The following is a 15,378-nucleotide window of genomic DNA, read 5'->3' as shown; positions in this document are numbered from 1 at the left end:
ATGGAACAGTACACCAAAACAAATTATGTAATATATGGTGATTAACATAACAATAAAAAATTTAAAAAAAAGTTGACACTTTTTTTTTTAACAACACAAAGCAAAATTTGGAAATGAAGATCATCAATCCAGCTTACCACATACACTTCCACCTAGCGTGTTCTTCCCTCACCCTTGTCCTGCCCCCAGAGCAAGCTCCCTCCAAACCCCAAGGGTCTGGCCGTATCCCTGGGGAGGTCAGACTGGCCTCCCCTGAGGACAGCCAGGCAGCACACCTCTCCATGCCCCACCCAGTGGAGGGAGGGTCTGGGCGAATTGGGGCTATGCAGGGAGAACAGCTTGCCCAGGCTGACGGGCAGCTCTGACGGAATTTGGGTTCACTATGGAGCTCGTCCTCAGCAAGTGGAAACACTCAGACTACTGAGTCTGTGACATCCAGTAAGAGTCTCTACCACAAGGAAGGAAATTTCCTTCCCTTGTCTGGGACTGACGCCCTCATCTAGGTAAGCAGAACATCTCCAAGGCTAACAATGCACTGAAAGGAATGTCAGTATACTAAAACCTACTTTCAAATGGATTTGTTTCAGACTGTTGATTTTCTGCTTCTTATTTATTATCTTTTTAAGCTAAAATCTCCTATATTTTAAAGATTTTTATTTATTTATTTGTCAGAGAGCACATGCATAAGCAGGGGGAACAGCAGGCAGAGGGGGAAGCAGGCTCCTCGCTGAGCAAGGAGCCCAATTTGGGACTTGATCCCAGGACTCTGGGATCATGACCCAAGCCGAAGGCAGATGCTTAACCGACTGAGCCACCCAGGCGTCCCAAAATCTCCTATATTTTGATAGCAAAAAATAAAGAAAACGATTCCAATAGGACTTTCCTACATGGGGTTCTCTGCAGAGAGTTCAGGCCCTGTGTGGCTGGGATTCTCTGTCCAGCCTCCTTTGTGGGCAGAGGGCCCCAAGGTCCCCCACCGGCCCCATGCTACCTGGATGCTCTCCTGGGGCAGCTGGGAAGGGACCAGTTCCAGACCTGCAAGATCTCCCTGCCGTTCTGAATCCCCTCCTGGGCCCACAGGGCGATGAGCTGTTCAGGAAACGCAAATCCGGTGCCATCATCAATGCTGCACAAGAGATGCAGGCCTGAGCACACAGACACCAGGGACGACGTCGTGGCAGTCTGGCAGCCACCCTCCTGCAGAACCTGTGTGCAGGGAAAGCAAAGGTACCTGTGAGCACTTCAGCCTCCTGTTCATTTTTAAGATTTTTCTGACCTCAACAGCCTGTGCTCAGCCCTTCACTGTCTCGTTGAGGTCAGGTAAGAACCACTCACACAGTGACTGTTAGCCCAGTCTCCCAGACTAGGAAACAAAGGCGTGGCACCATCGCACGGTGTGCCCAAGACTGCAAAGCTCTGCAGGCAACAAAGCGGAGATTTGAACCCAGGGGTCCAGACACCCAGCCCGCTGCCTTCTCAAGGACCCTGGTGCCTGCCTTCCTACCGTCCACCAGAGGCCTTGCCCTGGGAACCCATCCAAGTGCCCGTGTGGCCTGACTGGTCAGCACGAGCTGCTTCGTGGGAGTCATGAGCGGTTTTAACCTCTCTCCCCAATTCAGTAATGGTGTGCACCTGGCCTCTCAAAGGCGCCCACCAATGCTAGGAGATCCAGCCTGTGGAAAGAAACCCAAGACAGGCTTGAAGAGAGGAGGCAGAATGGCCCAGAGTCACAGGTCTCCCCAGGCCTCAGAAACACATCTCACAGCTGACAGAATTGAGGAGTTTGGGTTTTGTTTTTTTAAGATTGATTTATTTATTAGAGAGAGAGTGCGAGCAGGGCGGAGGGGCAAGCAGACTCCCCATTGAGAGTGGAGCTGATGTGGGGCTCGATCTCATGACCCTGAGATCCAGACCTGAGCCAAAAATCAAGAGTCAGATGCTCAACCAACTGAACCACCAGTTGGGGAGTCTTAAGAAGGGGAAAAAAAACCTCTTGGCCAGAAAGCTGACCTATGAGGCTTAGGGGCTATAAGAATCTGTCAAGCAGTTATTTTCTGTCGGGGCGCCTGGGTGGCTCAGTCGGTTAAGCGTCTGCCTTTGGCTCAGGTCATGATCCCAGCATCCTGGGATCGAGCCCCCCATCAGGCCCCCTGCTCAGCGGGGAGTCTGCTTCCCCCCTCTTCCCTTGCCCACTCCCTCCCGCCTGCCACTCTCTCTCTCTCTCTCAAATAAATGAATAAAATCTTTAAAAAAAAAAATTAAGAAAAAAAAAGATTTTCTGCCCCAGGCAGAACAAGCATTTGCTGTCTGGGGCCACAGGAATTAGGAGCAGCTGCTCCTTTCTGGCCACCACGGTTCCTGCCACACTCCCAGGCCTCCCCTCTGTGCTGGCCTCCTCTCAACCCCCCTCACAGGAGTCTCTTGCTATTACCAAACATTCCAAGTTTGTCTCATTGCCTGAAGCACTTTCCCCCAACACTTCCATGGCTGTGCTTTCCAGGGCTCTGCTCTGACGGCCCCTCCCAGCCCCCCATGTCCTCTCCCCACACTCAGTCCTCAGCAGGTGCTCACAGGCCCACATGCCCTCATCTGTTCTCAGCTGTGTTCCTACCTCTCCATAAACACTTACTCAGGAATTGGGTGCTCACTAAGTTGTGCTAGGTACTTTACAGCCCTACAAAGTAGGCATTTGACCCGGTTTACAAAAGGGGAGAGGGTAGCTCAAGAATAGTCGGGAACGTGGCCATGGCCATGTGGAAAAGCTCAGATACCTAAATGCACCCCGACCACCCTTATCTCCCTCCCACCTGTTTCCTCTGTGAGGACTGTGAGCTTGAGGACAGGCTCATCGTGGCCTGACAGGAGAAGGTGGGGGCTGGGCCACATACCTGAGGCCCAGCAGCACCATGTCACGCCGGAGCCCATATACACAGGATGCAATACCCTCCACCCGCAGCCATGTTGGCTCAGAGCACTTCCTGGGCAGTCAGGGCTTCCCTGGGGCCCTGCCTCTGATTAGAGGTGGGTCCTGCCTGGCCTCATGCCTGTGCCCTGCGGCTCAGAGCCCTGTCCGCTGTGCCTCCTCATTGGGACACAGGAACAGAGGCAGCTCCATCACAGAGGAGGCACCTTCCTTCCACTGGCTCTAAGCATGACCCGGTGGGACTTCACTGTGGCCTGACCTTACATGGTCTGACATCTTCTTTTAATGCTCCTAGTTTCTTCTCTGTCCATTCTCATCAGGTTCAGATTCAGAAACTGGACTCTCAGATTACCCAGCCTAGCAGAGAACATTACTGGTCCTGCACCACCGCACTACGGGTGGTGCAGGACAAACTATGGGATTAGCCACGTCAGCAAGACTCTTCAGAGAACCATGCCCTGTGGGGGAAGAGGGAGGTTTTCCTGTCATGGGATGGAGAAAAACCAAATGCTAAGCCAATGGTCACCAAACCAGATCACAATTTAAAAAGCTGCCTAAAATCTGCTCTCCTCCATCTGCAGAGACCTGGTATTTGTATGAGAGAGAAGATTTAGGAATACAGGACAGGGAGAACATAGGGTAAGGAGTACCTGGAGAGCTACTCCTAGGGAAGATATGGAATGCCCTCACTGCACTGCAACAGGGAGGAGAGAAGGAGCTCTCCTACTGGAAGGCAGCCTATCCCACAACCAAGGAACTGCCATGTATTCCTCAAAAAATCCCCAGGAGGCAGGCACCCATTTTGCATATGAAGAGCCTGAGGCTCAGAGAAGGCAAGTAACTATCAGGGACACAAAGCTAGGGAGGGGCAATGCCAGATCAGCCCCAAGACTTGTGTGGTTCTAGAATCTAAGTCACATGGCCTCCCACTTACACACGCACATGTACATAACCCCCCCAACTCCCAGGTCTGTGAAGATGCTGAAGGCCAGAGAGTGACAGCAGCTACTGCTGTGGTTCAAGACTCAATCATCCCATTTTACCTCGTAATGAGACCAGGACATGCTCGGTTTGACAGGAGTGGAAGATTCTGGAAGTGAAGTGGGCCCATGATTGAATAGGCCAAGCTGGAATTCCTCAAGACTCACTCTGCCGTCTCCATCTTGATCCAGTTTGTTAAACAGATCCTCCAGTTCCTAGACAAAAGCCGCCATACCTGTGCTGAGGCCACCACCACCCAGACCTTCCCTCCCCATGCTGGGCAGTCTGCTCATCCTTAGCAAATTCAAACCATCTGGGACACACCTGACCTCCCTTGGTTCTGGCCTGACATCTCCACACCTGCTCAGTTTCCACCCTGCTGTGAATGGATGCCACCTGCACTTCCTAATTCCACAAATACCCAGAGTCTATCATGCCAGGAACTTGCTGGATGGTAAGAGGAAGACATTCATATGGAAGGTGCCCTGGGCCCCCAGCGGTTCAGGAACTACCAAGGACAGCAGGGCTAAGGAGGATTTTACCAAGGGGGAGCTTCCCCATCACCACGGCCTACCCACCTCCCCTCGGGCCCTGCAAGAGTAAAGGAGGGGTCAATACAGCCCCTGGGGAGCACAGCCTGCCTCAGGGGCCATATCTGGGCTGGGTGGTAGAACTGGGCAACGCAGGAAGGGGAAAGGGCACTCTAGGCAGAGGAACGGTCATGAGTGAAAATGCTCAGATGCCGGTGAGGCAGGCCACCCGTGACCTACGTGGGTGCAGACCTCAGCAGCAGCACTGGGAGTTATCAGAGGACTTCAGACCAGAAAGTGGTACAACCACATCAGTGTCTGGAGGGTGAAGGGACTCTCTAGACCCAACACCAACCAACCTGACCATCACAAGGAGCCCATCCTCCAGTGTGGTCTGCCTTGGCCCCTCTCACCTCCTTGTCCAGTCCCTGGAGCCCGATGCTCTGGCAGACGATGGCCAGCTCCTGCTCGCTGAGGTGGCCGCTACTGCCGACGCCCAGCTCTTCCCAGATGCCCCGAACCCGGCTCTCAGGGGTGTCCAAGGAGGGGCTGCAGGGCTTCTGGAGGCACCCAAAGACCTCAGAACCCCAAGCTGGCAGCTGGCCTGAAGCAGGGAGAGAGACAGGTAAACCCTACGCTCCAGGTGGAAGCACCTGGGGGGAACACCCCAACGCCGGCAATGTACTCTGAAATCAGATGGACAGGGCGATGGACACACTTGAGTAGCAAAGCATCAAAGGTGCAATCTAGGTGATGGGTACAAGGCTGCTCACAGTATGATTCTTTCATCTTCATTCTGTGTTTGCAAATTTTCATAATAAAATGTCAGTGGGGGGGAATCTCTGGTCCATGTGGGGAGAGCTTTCTCTGAAGGGAACCTCCTAAAGTCAGAAGTCAGACCACTGAAAGCACATAAAAGAGGGCTAAATTATTTGTATTTACCAAAAAAAAAAAAAACACACAAAAAAAAACAAAACCCAAAACACACACACACACACACACACAAAAAACCCCAAAACCAGACTAATTTAAAAAAAAAAAATTCTAGAAACTTATGTTTCTGAGCTTTGCTGGAGAAACAACTTGTAGAAGAACACAGACCAATGCTGGGGGTGCCCATGAGAAGCCATCCATTGATGAGCCATGCTTCAAGCCAGACATCCCCTCCACAGCTAGTCCATACTGGCTGTGTGCTCATGAACAACATTGTACGGGGCTGAGGAAAATGCCTTCTTTGAGATCCCTTCCAGGTTAAAGAGTCTGAAATTTCTAAGTAAAAACATAAAAGCATCTCTGATACGAGGGTTTATTTTTCAGGGATGGTGGAGGAGGTAAATCAATCCTCTGAGCTCTGATGTGAGTTTCATGCACTACTGTCAGTTCTAATCCGCTGGAAAGGTTTCTGTTCAAGGCTAGGAAGAACCTGCGGGTAAAGATCCCAAATTGCACCATGCACAAACTTCCGGGCCAGTCCTTCCTTTCCCACCCAAAATTTAGACTTTGAGGCCAAGGCAGTTAGGATGTGATGGCCTGGCTGCTCTTCCTGATCTATGTGCTTCATCCAGCAGCCCAGGTGGGCACTCAGGTCATCTCCTCTGACATCCACCGAGGTAAACAATTATCAGTGGCCCTTGTCCTTGAGGACCACAATCTAGAGCATGCTCGGTTCCAGCTGCTGATTTTTTACTGCAGCAGAAATTCAAGGTCAATTCAGGTCTCCCCCTTCAAATTAAGTTTCCACACTTTCTGCCCTGTGACGCGCTCATGTGGGAGGCATCATTAAGTCATCCACAGACCCACATGTGGGCACACTGCAATCTGCTTATGTACACCTGCTGCTGCCTTCTGGTTGCTCCTCCAAGGCTCCCGAGGGCCAAGACCATGTCGGGCATTTCATCTGGAGCACAGACAGGCCTGCTGGCAGTTGCCAAGACTGCTTGTACACAGCCAGGAAGAGGATGTACCCAGACCCAGCATATCAAGAAGGCAGTGCAACAGGCCTGACACCCCAAGGCCATGCCTGTCAGCTGGGGTCACCCTGGCCCTCACAGACTATGAGACGTGGCAGAACATACTGCCACTTGGCCAGTGGCCTCTAAGGGTCTGACCTCAGGGGATGCTGAGGATCAAGTGACCACCTCCCAGCTAGGACTAACTCTGGAGTAGGGGCCCCCGAGGGACACCACCCACTCGGCATGCTTCCCAGGAAATTACACATGGCTGGCTCACTGACCAATGACCTAGCTCCTTGAACTTCAAAGCACTGGTCAAAGGGAGGGAGCACAACCATGAAGCTGTGGCTTTACCTCGTGCTTCAAACAACTCATTCTGAGGTTCTTTAGCACTTTCAGCTTCTTCGTCTGACTTGAGACTCTGGGAAAATGAAAAGAGAAAGATATGAATTCCCTGGAGTATGTGGCAGTGGATAGAGCTCCAGGAACAGAAGAAGGGTATGTGGTGGTGCTGGGCAGGGACTGAGGAAGAGGAACAACAGCTGGTGAGATGCAGCTCCTCGAGGGAAAGCCCACACTGGCAGGTGGGCTCTGTGTCCAGGTTGAGAGGCGCCAGCACAGAGCAGCTCCCTCTCACAGACCAAGCGCTACGGTATAGACACAGGGACACAGGAAGTTCCTCAACAGAAACCCAAAATAATCAGTAGTTCACACTAAAAACACAATCAAGCACTTGTACCCTAAAAGGGGAGAAAAAGGTTTCCCAATCAACAGCTTCTTGTGGTGCTGGCTTCATACACCAGCGCTGGAGAGAAGTGGCTGTGGAACACGGTCAACTTGCCATCACACCACATCATCTTGACTCAAGCTTAATGGTCCTCATCTCTCTGCACCCCATCCCTTATCATCCTTATCAGTTCAGCCAACAGTTAGAGGGAGAGTGGTTTTCTCTGTCCCTCCAGGAGCTCTAGGGACAGCATGATGCATAGCAAGCACCTGACACCTCAGGGCCCTTTGCAAGCTGCACCCTGCAGGCGGCAGGCCACCAAGAAACACTTGACTCAAGTAAAAACCTCAGGTTTTTGTGGCCTAGTCAGCCAACTACAAAATCAAAGTCGCTTCTGACAGGTGCTGTGTGTCCCATGACTGATCCTGGAAGGAATGTCAAATTGACCAAGACTCAGCGCCCCTCAGAGCTGGCAATGAAATGAGAGTGGAATCTGGGAGCAGGTGTTATGTCCCATTTTTCTAATGCATTCAGCCCAACCAACAACCTTAAAACAACATTTTCCCATGTTCTAGTTCCAGGGATCCAAGATGGTTTTACCAAGCAGAATGGTACAAGGGAGGCAGAGCAGACTCCTCAGACCTCCATCTCTGAGGACCAAAGTTAAAGAGGATAAAAAAGTGAACACCTGGGGTTTGTTGGTATTGTCTAGCAAAGGGACTCTACGATTTAAGTAGATATGTTTGCCTCAACAAATGTTGAACATATAAACAAATTAATGTGAAAGCCCAGAGCTGTCTTACTAAAAATAAGTCCCCATAAAGCCCCACCTGACAAAGTGGACATCACAGAGAGCAGGAACCAGGAATCTTCTGAAATTCTTGGAAACAGGTCTAAGGAATCCATGGTTAACTTGAAAGCTAGCTGTGGATCTGCCCCATGGATATTTCCTGACACGAAGGCTGTCGGGCTCTAGCAGCCCGTCTCCTGAGTTTGCCCCAGCAGCAGTGAACAACTCAGGGACATGGGGGGCTAGAATCAACCCCCAAGGCCCCAGGAGGTGTCTGGTACATCTTCGACAAATTTTAAGTGTGGGCCTTGGTATATCCTAAGTATTCAAGGCAGGTGGGACTGTGGGCTTGGTACTTCCAAATTCCTAACCTTGCAGGGGCATCAAAAAAGCATCTTCCCTTTCTTTCCTCACTCCTATGAAACCATACAACCAGTCTTCTCCCAGTGCTGGGGAAAAGCTGGTGGTGGTAAGCAGGGGAGGGAAAGAAACAAGTGATTTGGACACCAATTCTCCGCTGCCCCAATATCCGAAGGAGTATGCTCGCTGGCCAGAATTTCCCTGCAGACAATCAGACCCAGAGATATTTTAGAACGAAATGTCATTTCCCAATGTGCACCCATGCTTCTGGTGACTTGAGATGCCCAGAAATGCCCACCTGCCCCTCACATCCTCTTGTAGTCATGTCACAATGACTAAGTGAAATGGGGTGGGGAAGGGGAACCCGACCCACCTCCACACTTTCCAAAGATGCGGAGCGACGGAGCTGGCCTCTTCCAGTGGTCCGGGCCTGCTGTTCTGGTAAACATTTGGCTCCTGTTGCAGAGCCACACAGCTCGGGCTCGGGCCGGCTCCAGCGACCGTACCACTTAGAGCCGCTCACGTACTTTGGTGGGACAGCACGAGAGGCAGCTGGAAAGAAAATGGGAGGTTTGGTTGGGGGGCCCACACACTGCTGCAACACATTTCAAGATGCGGAGTGCAGCCTTCAGAGACGCACACAGAGAATGTCTGGAGGAACACAGAGAACAGTTAACAGTGGTCAATCTATTCTCCCTAATCCTCAGGCAGGGGACTGAGAAACCCAGGCTGGGAGACAGTAACTTTCTACTCTAAACTCTATGTACTGTTTAAATTTTTCTTTCTTTTTTTTTTTTTTAAGATTTTATTTATTTGTTCGAGAGAGAGAGCATGCACGAGCACACATGCACAAGCAGGGGGAGCGGCAGGCAGAGGGAGAAGCAGATGCCCCGTGGAGCAGGGAGCCCAACGTGGAACTTGATTCCAGGACCCTGGGACCATGACCTGAGCTGAAGGCAGACACTTAACCGACTGAGCCTCCCAGGTGTCCCTGTTTAAATTTTTCTGAGTATATTTTGCTTTTGTTTATGTAGTAAAAGACTACTACTAAGAAATGACTTCTTGTTGATCTAATAGAAGACTAATACTAATAGCATTTTATTAGAGAAAAGGAAAAAAACCTCCAATAATCCAGCGACATACTGCTCTAGAGACCAGAAGGTCACTTCCTACCCTGCTCACTTCGGAACCCGATCTGGACAGGACCATCAGGGCACGGTGGGCGTGGACCTCACACACAGCCCAGGAGGCTGAAACTCTGCAGGTCTGAAGTCTGGGGCAAAGGCAGGCATGGGTTTTAGTTTGGGATTCATGAGAATCCCTTAAACCCTAACAATCCCTTCCATTTCCTTCTTCCCTCCTGACCTATCCACTTTGTACAGAGCAGCTGGTACCTTTCAGACAGAGAAGAAATGACACTGACACTGTGTGGAATTTGGGTGGGTAGGAGAGAGCCTGGGGAGGGCATTATGGGCAGCAACCAGGACAGGACACGGGTTCCAAGGAAAGTGATCAGAATGGGCTGGTTGAAGAGAAAGGCAAAGGGTCCAGTGAAGTAAGGCCAGGCCAGGAAAACTGAGCAGCATTTCACTGAGATGTGTCACACTCCTTCAAGCCATCATTCCTTTCTTCCAAACCTCAAACGGCCAGGCCACAGCCCCTGCCCTTGGGACCACAGCAGAGGAGGGGGCTGGGTACAGCCTTGCCAATTGGAAGCACAGTGATACCAGTGGCAGACAGACACTGGGGTCAAGGGAGGAAGACGCCAAGTTCCATGTGGGATGGACAGACTGTGAAGTGACAGCATGACATTTAAGGCAGCTGAAATATGCAGGGTGAATATAGCATTGCTCCCCTCACTGGGACACCTGGAGGTAATAATGGACACTATACCAATCACCCTGGGACAACAGGCATGTGATGTGCTGAAGGGGAGGGCAAAGTGTCTGAGTCAGCAGAGAGAAAACAGGAGAACCTGTGAGCAGACCCAGCAGCGTACAGAAGGGGGAGGCTACAAACATGGAAAAAGGCTCCCACCAGAGAGCTGCCAAAAGGGTAAGTGAGGACCGGTGAATATAGGCTCTTGCATCTGAGCATGGTTTCTGGTTACAGAGAGGCTGCAGGCTGGTTAATGTGGGCGGAGAAGAACCTTCCACCTTCAGGTGGTTTAGGAAGAGGTAAAGTCCTATCAGGTGGGAAGTGGGAAGCTGGGGCACATTTAGGAATCCAAGCACAGAAAACTCAGAGGGACTCTGATGCCCCCCACCCCTTAGGCTGGCAAGAGGAGAGGAGTGTCAGGCCACACATATGACCATTTAATTGAGGAAAGCTTTGAAATCCAAAAGAAAAGCAAAAGCCAAAGAAAACAACAAAAAAATAGAATAGGTGGAAAAAACCCACAAGTCCTAGAATAGCTCCTTTCTCTCTTTTTTCTGTTTTTTGGTTTTTTTTAGTGCATGTCCACAGATCCAGTTTTACGTTTAGAAGCTTCATGCATTCTCTAGTGTGGGAGGGGCACGTGCAGTGTCAGGGACACCAGGCACCTTTCCATTCTTGTACACCATCACAGGCCATATTCTAAATCCTGTATTCGTAAAGGCCAGTGGCCATCTTCACCTCTTAGAGAAGAAAAGTGTCAGACAAAGCAACCAGCGAATGCCCTGAGGGTCCTACAAATGGTTCCCACTGCTGGTCTGCTCCTCCCACGTCAGGGTTCTCTGCACTATACCCAGGCGCTCTTGTAGCCTTGGGCAGCCAGTGGAAGGAGCGGGTTCTGTCTACACTGCATATACAAGGGCCCACCCAGGGCTTGCAACTGGAAAATTGTGACTCGAATCTTGGTTCTCACTTACTAGCTGTGGGATCTTGGACAAATAAATCCCTTCACACATCAAGCCTCAGTTCCTTATCTGAATAATGGGCATGATAATGCTACAGATCTCTGGGAGTCCGAACACACTGAAGACAATCGATGTGAGCTCTCATCCTTTCCACCTCCCACTCCCCTGCCCCAAGCCCTCCCACACTGTTATCCCTGTTATCCAGTCATGCACCCACTCCAGACCAAGGATCCGCCACGGCAGGAGCCTGCCGTGGGGCTGAGGGAAAGAGCTCCCTCCTCGGTCTGCTCATCAATACCATGCCTCCAACCTCGAACACACTGCCCCATGCCCCCTTTCACTCACCTGCCCAATACTCATCAGAGATAGCCAAGAAGGGTCTGAAGCATGGCTGCCACTTACAGCCTCAAGTCTGATGGAGCAGGCACTAATGACAATGTCTGTCAGCATCTTCTGACCCTCACCCCACAATCTACATGCCCCTGAGTGGACCGCTCTCCAAACCCTCCCTCCACCTCCTGACCATTACCAAAGCCAGGGGGCATCCCCCCTCAGGACACCACTTCCACTTGGACATGCTATCTTTGTCCCACCAGCCCCATTCCCATAACAGGAGTCTAAGTAGGCCTATCAGCACAACACACCACTACTGTCTGACAAAAGATACAGTGAGGTCTGTCTCTGGCTGCTGGCATCCTACCTGCTCTGCCAACCTCAGTGGTCTAGGTACACCTGTGTCTGCACGGAGCTTCAATTCTTGAAACTTCAACTGCTCTACATCTACTTTATCTTGTCAACAGCCCATGGCTTAAGGACAGCACACAATATTATTTGACACTTGTGATACTGTGATTTATAATAAATATGTATTTGCTCTTCATCTCACCCCTGGCCCAGAGCTCCTAAAACCCTTGGAATGTCCTAAGTGACAAGAGCAACCAAACCTGAGTTTATGTTAATGAGATGACTTCTGGAAAGCCCTTAAGGATCGGGGTGGTTGCCCAGGGACCCAACCATGTGATTAGAGGGTTAGAATGTTCAGCCCCACTCTGACCTCCAGGGAAGGGGGAGGGGCTGGAGGTTGAGTTCAATCACCAAGAGCCAATGATTTGATCAAACATGCCTATGTAATGAAGCCTGAACAAAAACCCATCAGGATGAGGTTCAGAGAGCTTCTGGGGTGAACACACAGAGACTGGGAGAGAATGGCTTGCCTGGAGAGGGCATGGAAGCTCTGTATCCTTTCCCCATACTTTGCCCTGTGCCCTCTTCCACCTGGCTATTCCTGACTTACATCCTTTTACAATAAACTGGTGATCTGGTAAGTAAACTGTTTTCCTGAGTTTTAGGAGCTCCTCTTGCAAATTAATTGAACCTGAGGAAGGGGTTGTGGGAACCTCTGATTTATAGCCATCAGAAGCATAGATGACAACCTGGATCTGTGACTGTCATCTGAAGTGAGGACCATATTGTGGGATTGAGCCCTTGGCCTGTGGAATCTGAGGCTAACTGCAGGTAGGCAATGTCAGGACTGAGTTATAATGTAGGACACCCGGATAGTGTTAGAGAATTGCCTGGTGTGAGACGGACTACCACACATACACACAGAAGTGCTATGTGTAAAGGAAAACAATAGAGCTTCTCCTTTCCAACACTATTGCACAAATAAGGAAACAGAAGAAGAAAAAACCCAAAGTCTTGTCCTAGTCCACACAGGTTGGCAGTAAGGGAGTGGAGTTACAATTTAGTTCTCAGACCTGCTATATTTTTCAATCTGAATATCACACTCTAGAAGGTAACAAATAATGAAAAAAACAAACACTTGAAGTGAGAGGAGGAAATCCTCTTACTTGATTCCAAAGAACTGCTGTCTTCATCTGAGGGGCCAACACCAGCAGTTGATGACAACACTGCCACAAAACCTTCTTTAAATTCCTCAAAGTTAACCTGGTAAATATAAGAAAAGAGAGGTCAGGGGCGCCTGAGTGGCTCAGTCGTTAAGTGTCTGCCTTCGGCTCAGGTCATGATCCTGGCGTCCTGGGATCGAGCCCCACATCGGGCTCCCTGCTTCTCCCTCCCTCTCCCACTCCCCCTGCTTGTGTTCCCTCTCTCGCTGTGTCTCTCTGTCAAATAAATAAATAAAATCTTAAAAAAAAAAAAGAAAAGAGAGGTCAGGACTACTTTCAACAGATCACCATAAAATACCTTAGCCTTTTGTTTTTATTCTCAGATGGAAACATCTTACTGTTGCCTTTAGCTCTGAGAACGTTCATTTGTTCTAATAGTCACTTAAGATTTTTTTAAATAGAAGAATATAACAAGTAAAAGTGAGTCACAAACTAATCACCAAAAAACTCCTATAACCAATTTTAATAATTAGAAAATGTACCCAAAATGGGGATCTGGTGATCATAAAACACTAATATACAAAAAGAAAATATCCAGGCTATCACCACCCCACCAAAACATGGAATAATATCAGCACCTCAGAGTCTCCTCCACCACGGCTCCTTTCCTATTAAATTCCCTGCCCCCCACTCTTTTATGGTATTAACATCTTTGCTTGTTTCCTCATTTGTATGCATCCCAGAACAATATGGTTTAGTTTTGTCTCTTTTCAAATTTGATCTAAATGGAATCATATGCATATATTCTTTTATGTCTTGCTTCTTAGACTCAATATTACTTCTGTAATGTTCATTCAAGCTGCCATGCAAAATGCATTTTCTCTGCTGTATAGTATTCCATTGTTTAACTGTGCAAAAATTCATAAATCCGTTCTCCTACTGATGAATATTCCCATTGTTTCCAGTGGCTGGTTTTTTTTTTTTTAAAGGCTTTGAACAGTATTGCACATGTGTCCTTAGGAGTTTCTTAGGAGTATATGTCGATGAATGGGATTGCTGGGTCATAGAATATGCATTTAAATCCTCTTTGTGAACTGAATCTTTTATGGCTATAAAATGCTAACCCTCTTTACTTTGGTAATGTTTTTCACCATAAAGACTAGCTTTCTTTTGGTTAGTATTTACATGATATATCTTTTTACCAAATTTTAGTAATGTCAATTTTTTATATCCATATATTTTAGGTGTCATTTATAAAAGTTTTATCTTTTAACTATTTAGTCTATTTACATTTAATATAATTACTGATATATTTGGATTTAAATCTACTGTTCTATTGTGTGATTTCAATCTGACCTGCTTGTGTTTTCTCCCTGGTTTCCTCTCTTTGGATTTACTTTTTTTTTTTTTTTAGGACTTCTTTTTCCCTTTACTAAGTTAGAAGTTATATAGTCTATTTCCTTTCTCTGACCATTTATCCTACAAATTACAACACACATCCTCAGCTTATCAAAGTTTACTATTAGTCAATACTTTTACCCTATTCTGTGACAACAGGAAGCCTATGTAACACTTTCATTTCATCTACTATACTCCTGACTTTCATGCCTTTCTTATGAGTTGCCATATATTTTAACTTGCTCTACTTTAACTCCCCACAAAATATTTTTTATTTTATATAATCAATGTTCATTAAGAATTATCCAAATATTTACCGCTTTGTTTTTCATTTGTTCTTGTATTTCTGACCTTCTGTCTAGGATAATTTTCTATTTGAAGTGCATGGTTTAGAATTTCATTTTTCTTAAGTATGCTGGTGCTGAACTCTGTAGTTTGTCTGAAATGTTTTTATTTTACTTTCAATAGACTTTTTTCAAGAAGATAAACAATTTATTAGAAGAATAGTAGAAATGACCAAGATGTTCATAAATGGAATGGGTAAATTATGATATAGTCAAAAAATGAAATATGATGATGGAAAAAAAAACACAGAGACAAGATGAACTGTATTTCACAGATATAATACTGAGTAAAGGAAGTCAGAGAGTATGTACTGAGCACGTACTGTGTATTTCCATGCTACAAAGATCACAAACAGGCAAAGCAAATCTATGGTGTTAGTGTCAGGACAGTAGTGGCCTTAGTGAGAAAGGACTGCAAGGCACATGGGGAGGGATTCCAGATGCTCGTTACCCAGGTATGCTCAGTATGGGATAGTCATTGAGTGTACACTTCTGATATGTGCTCTGTTCTCTATGGATACTTCAATAAGTCACACAGAAAGAAGTCAACAGAAGGGCTTATGTAGGTCAAAAGGTTACCAGTAAATGCTGGAAAAGCAGATTTGGGGCTATAGATCCAAGCATGCTTCTCAAATCTGGCACAGAATTTGAATCAGCAAACCCCTGTTGCCGCCACTGAGCACTAA

At 48.1% G+C, this 15,378-nt stretch overlaps 1 protein-coding gene across 7 annotated transcripts in view; it reads right to left on the bottom strand.

Annotated features, from left to right (window-relative positions):
- NINL (ninein like) overlaps window positions 1-15,378 on the bottom strand; it is a 170,654-nt gene that overhangs the window by 63,298 nt on the left and 91,978 nt on the right. For 5 of the 7 annotated variants that reach the window (XM_027621880.2, XM_027621882.2, XM_027621881.2 and 2 more), the window contains exons 4-9: window positions 12,954-13,050; window positions 8,637-8,815; window positions 6,741-6,807; window positions 4,848-5,038; window positions 3,967-4,119; window positions 1,036-1,206 (exon numbers count right to left, since the gene is read on the bottom strand). In XM_027621880.2, coding sequence (XP_027477681.1) covers window positions 1,036-1,206; window positions 3,967-4,119; window positions 4,848-5,038; window positions 6,741-6,807; window positions 8,637-8,815; window positions 12,954-13,050 — 858 coding nt within the window. Of the gene's footprint in view, window positions 1-991; window positions 1,207-3,966; window positions 4,120-4,847; window positions 5,039-6,740; window positions 6,808-8,636; window positions 8,816-12,953; window positions 13,051-15,378 lie in introns of those variants that run through there. The other 2 variants (XM_027621883.2, XM_035728858.1) reach the window with 2 other exon arrangements.

The sequence above is a fragment of the Zalophus californianus genome, chromosome 8 (genome assembly GCF_009762305.2).
Source record: "Zalophus californianus isolate mZalCal1 chromosome 8, mZalCal1.pri.v2, whole genome shotgun sequence".
Lineage (NCBI taxonomy): Eukaryota > Metazoa > Chordata > Mammalia > Carnivora > Otariidae > Zalophus > Zalophus californianus.
The sequence above is the reverse complement of the archived record's forward strand: the minus strand, read 5'-3'. Positions and strand labels throughout refer to the sequence as shown.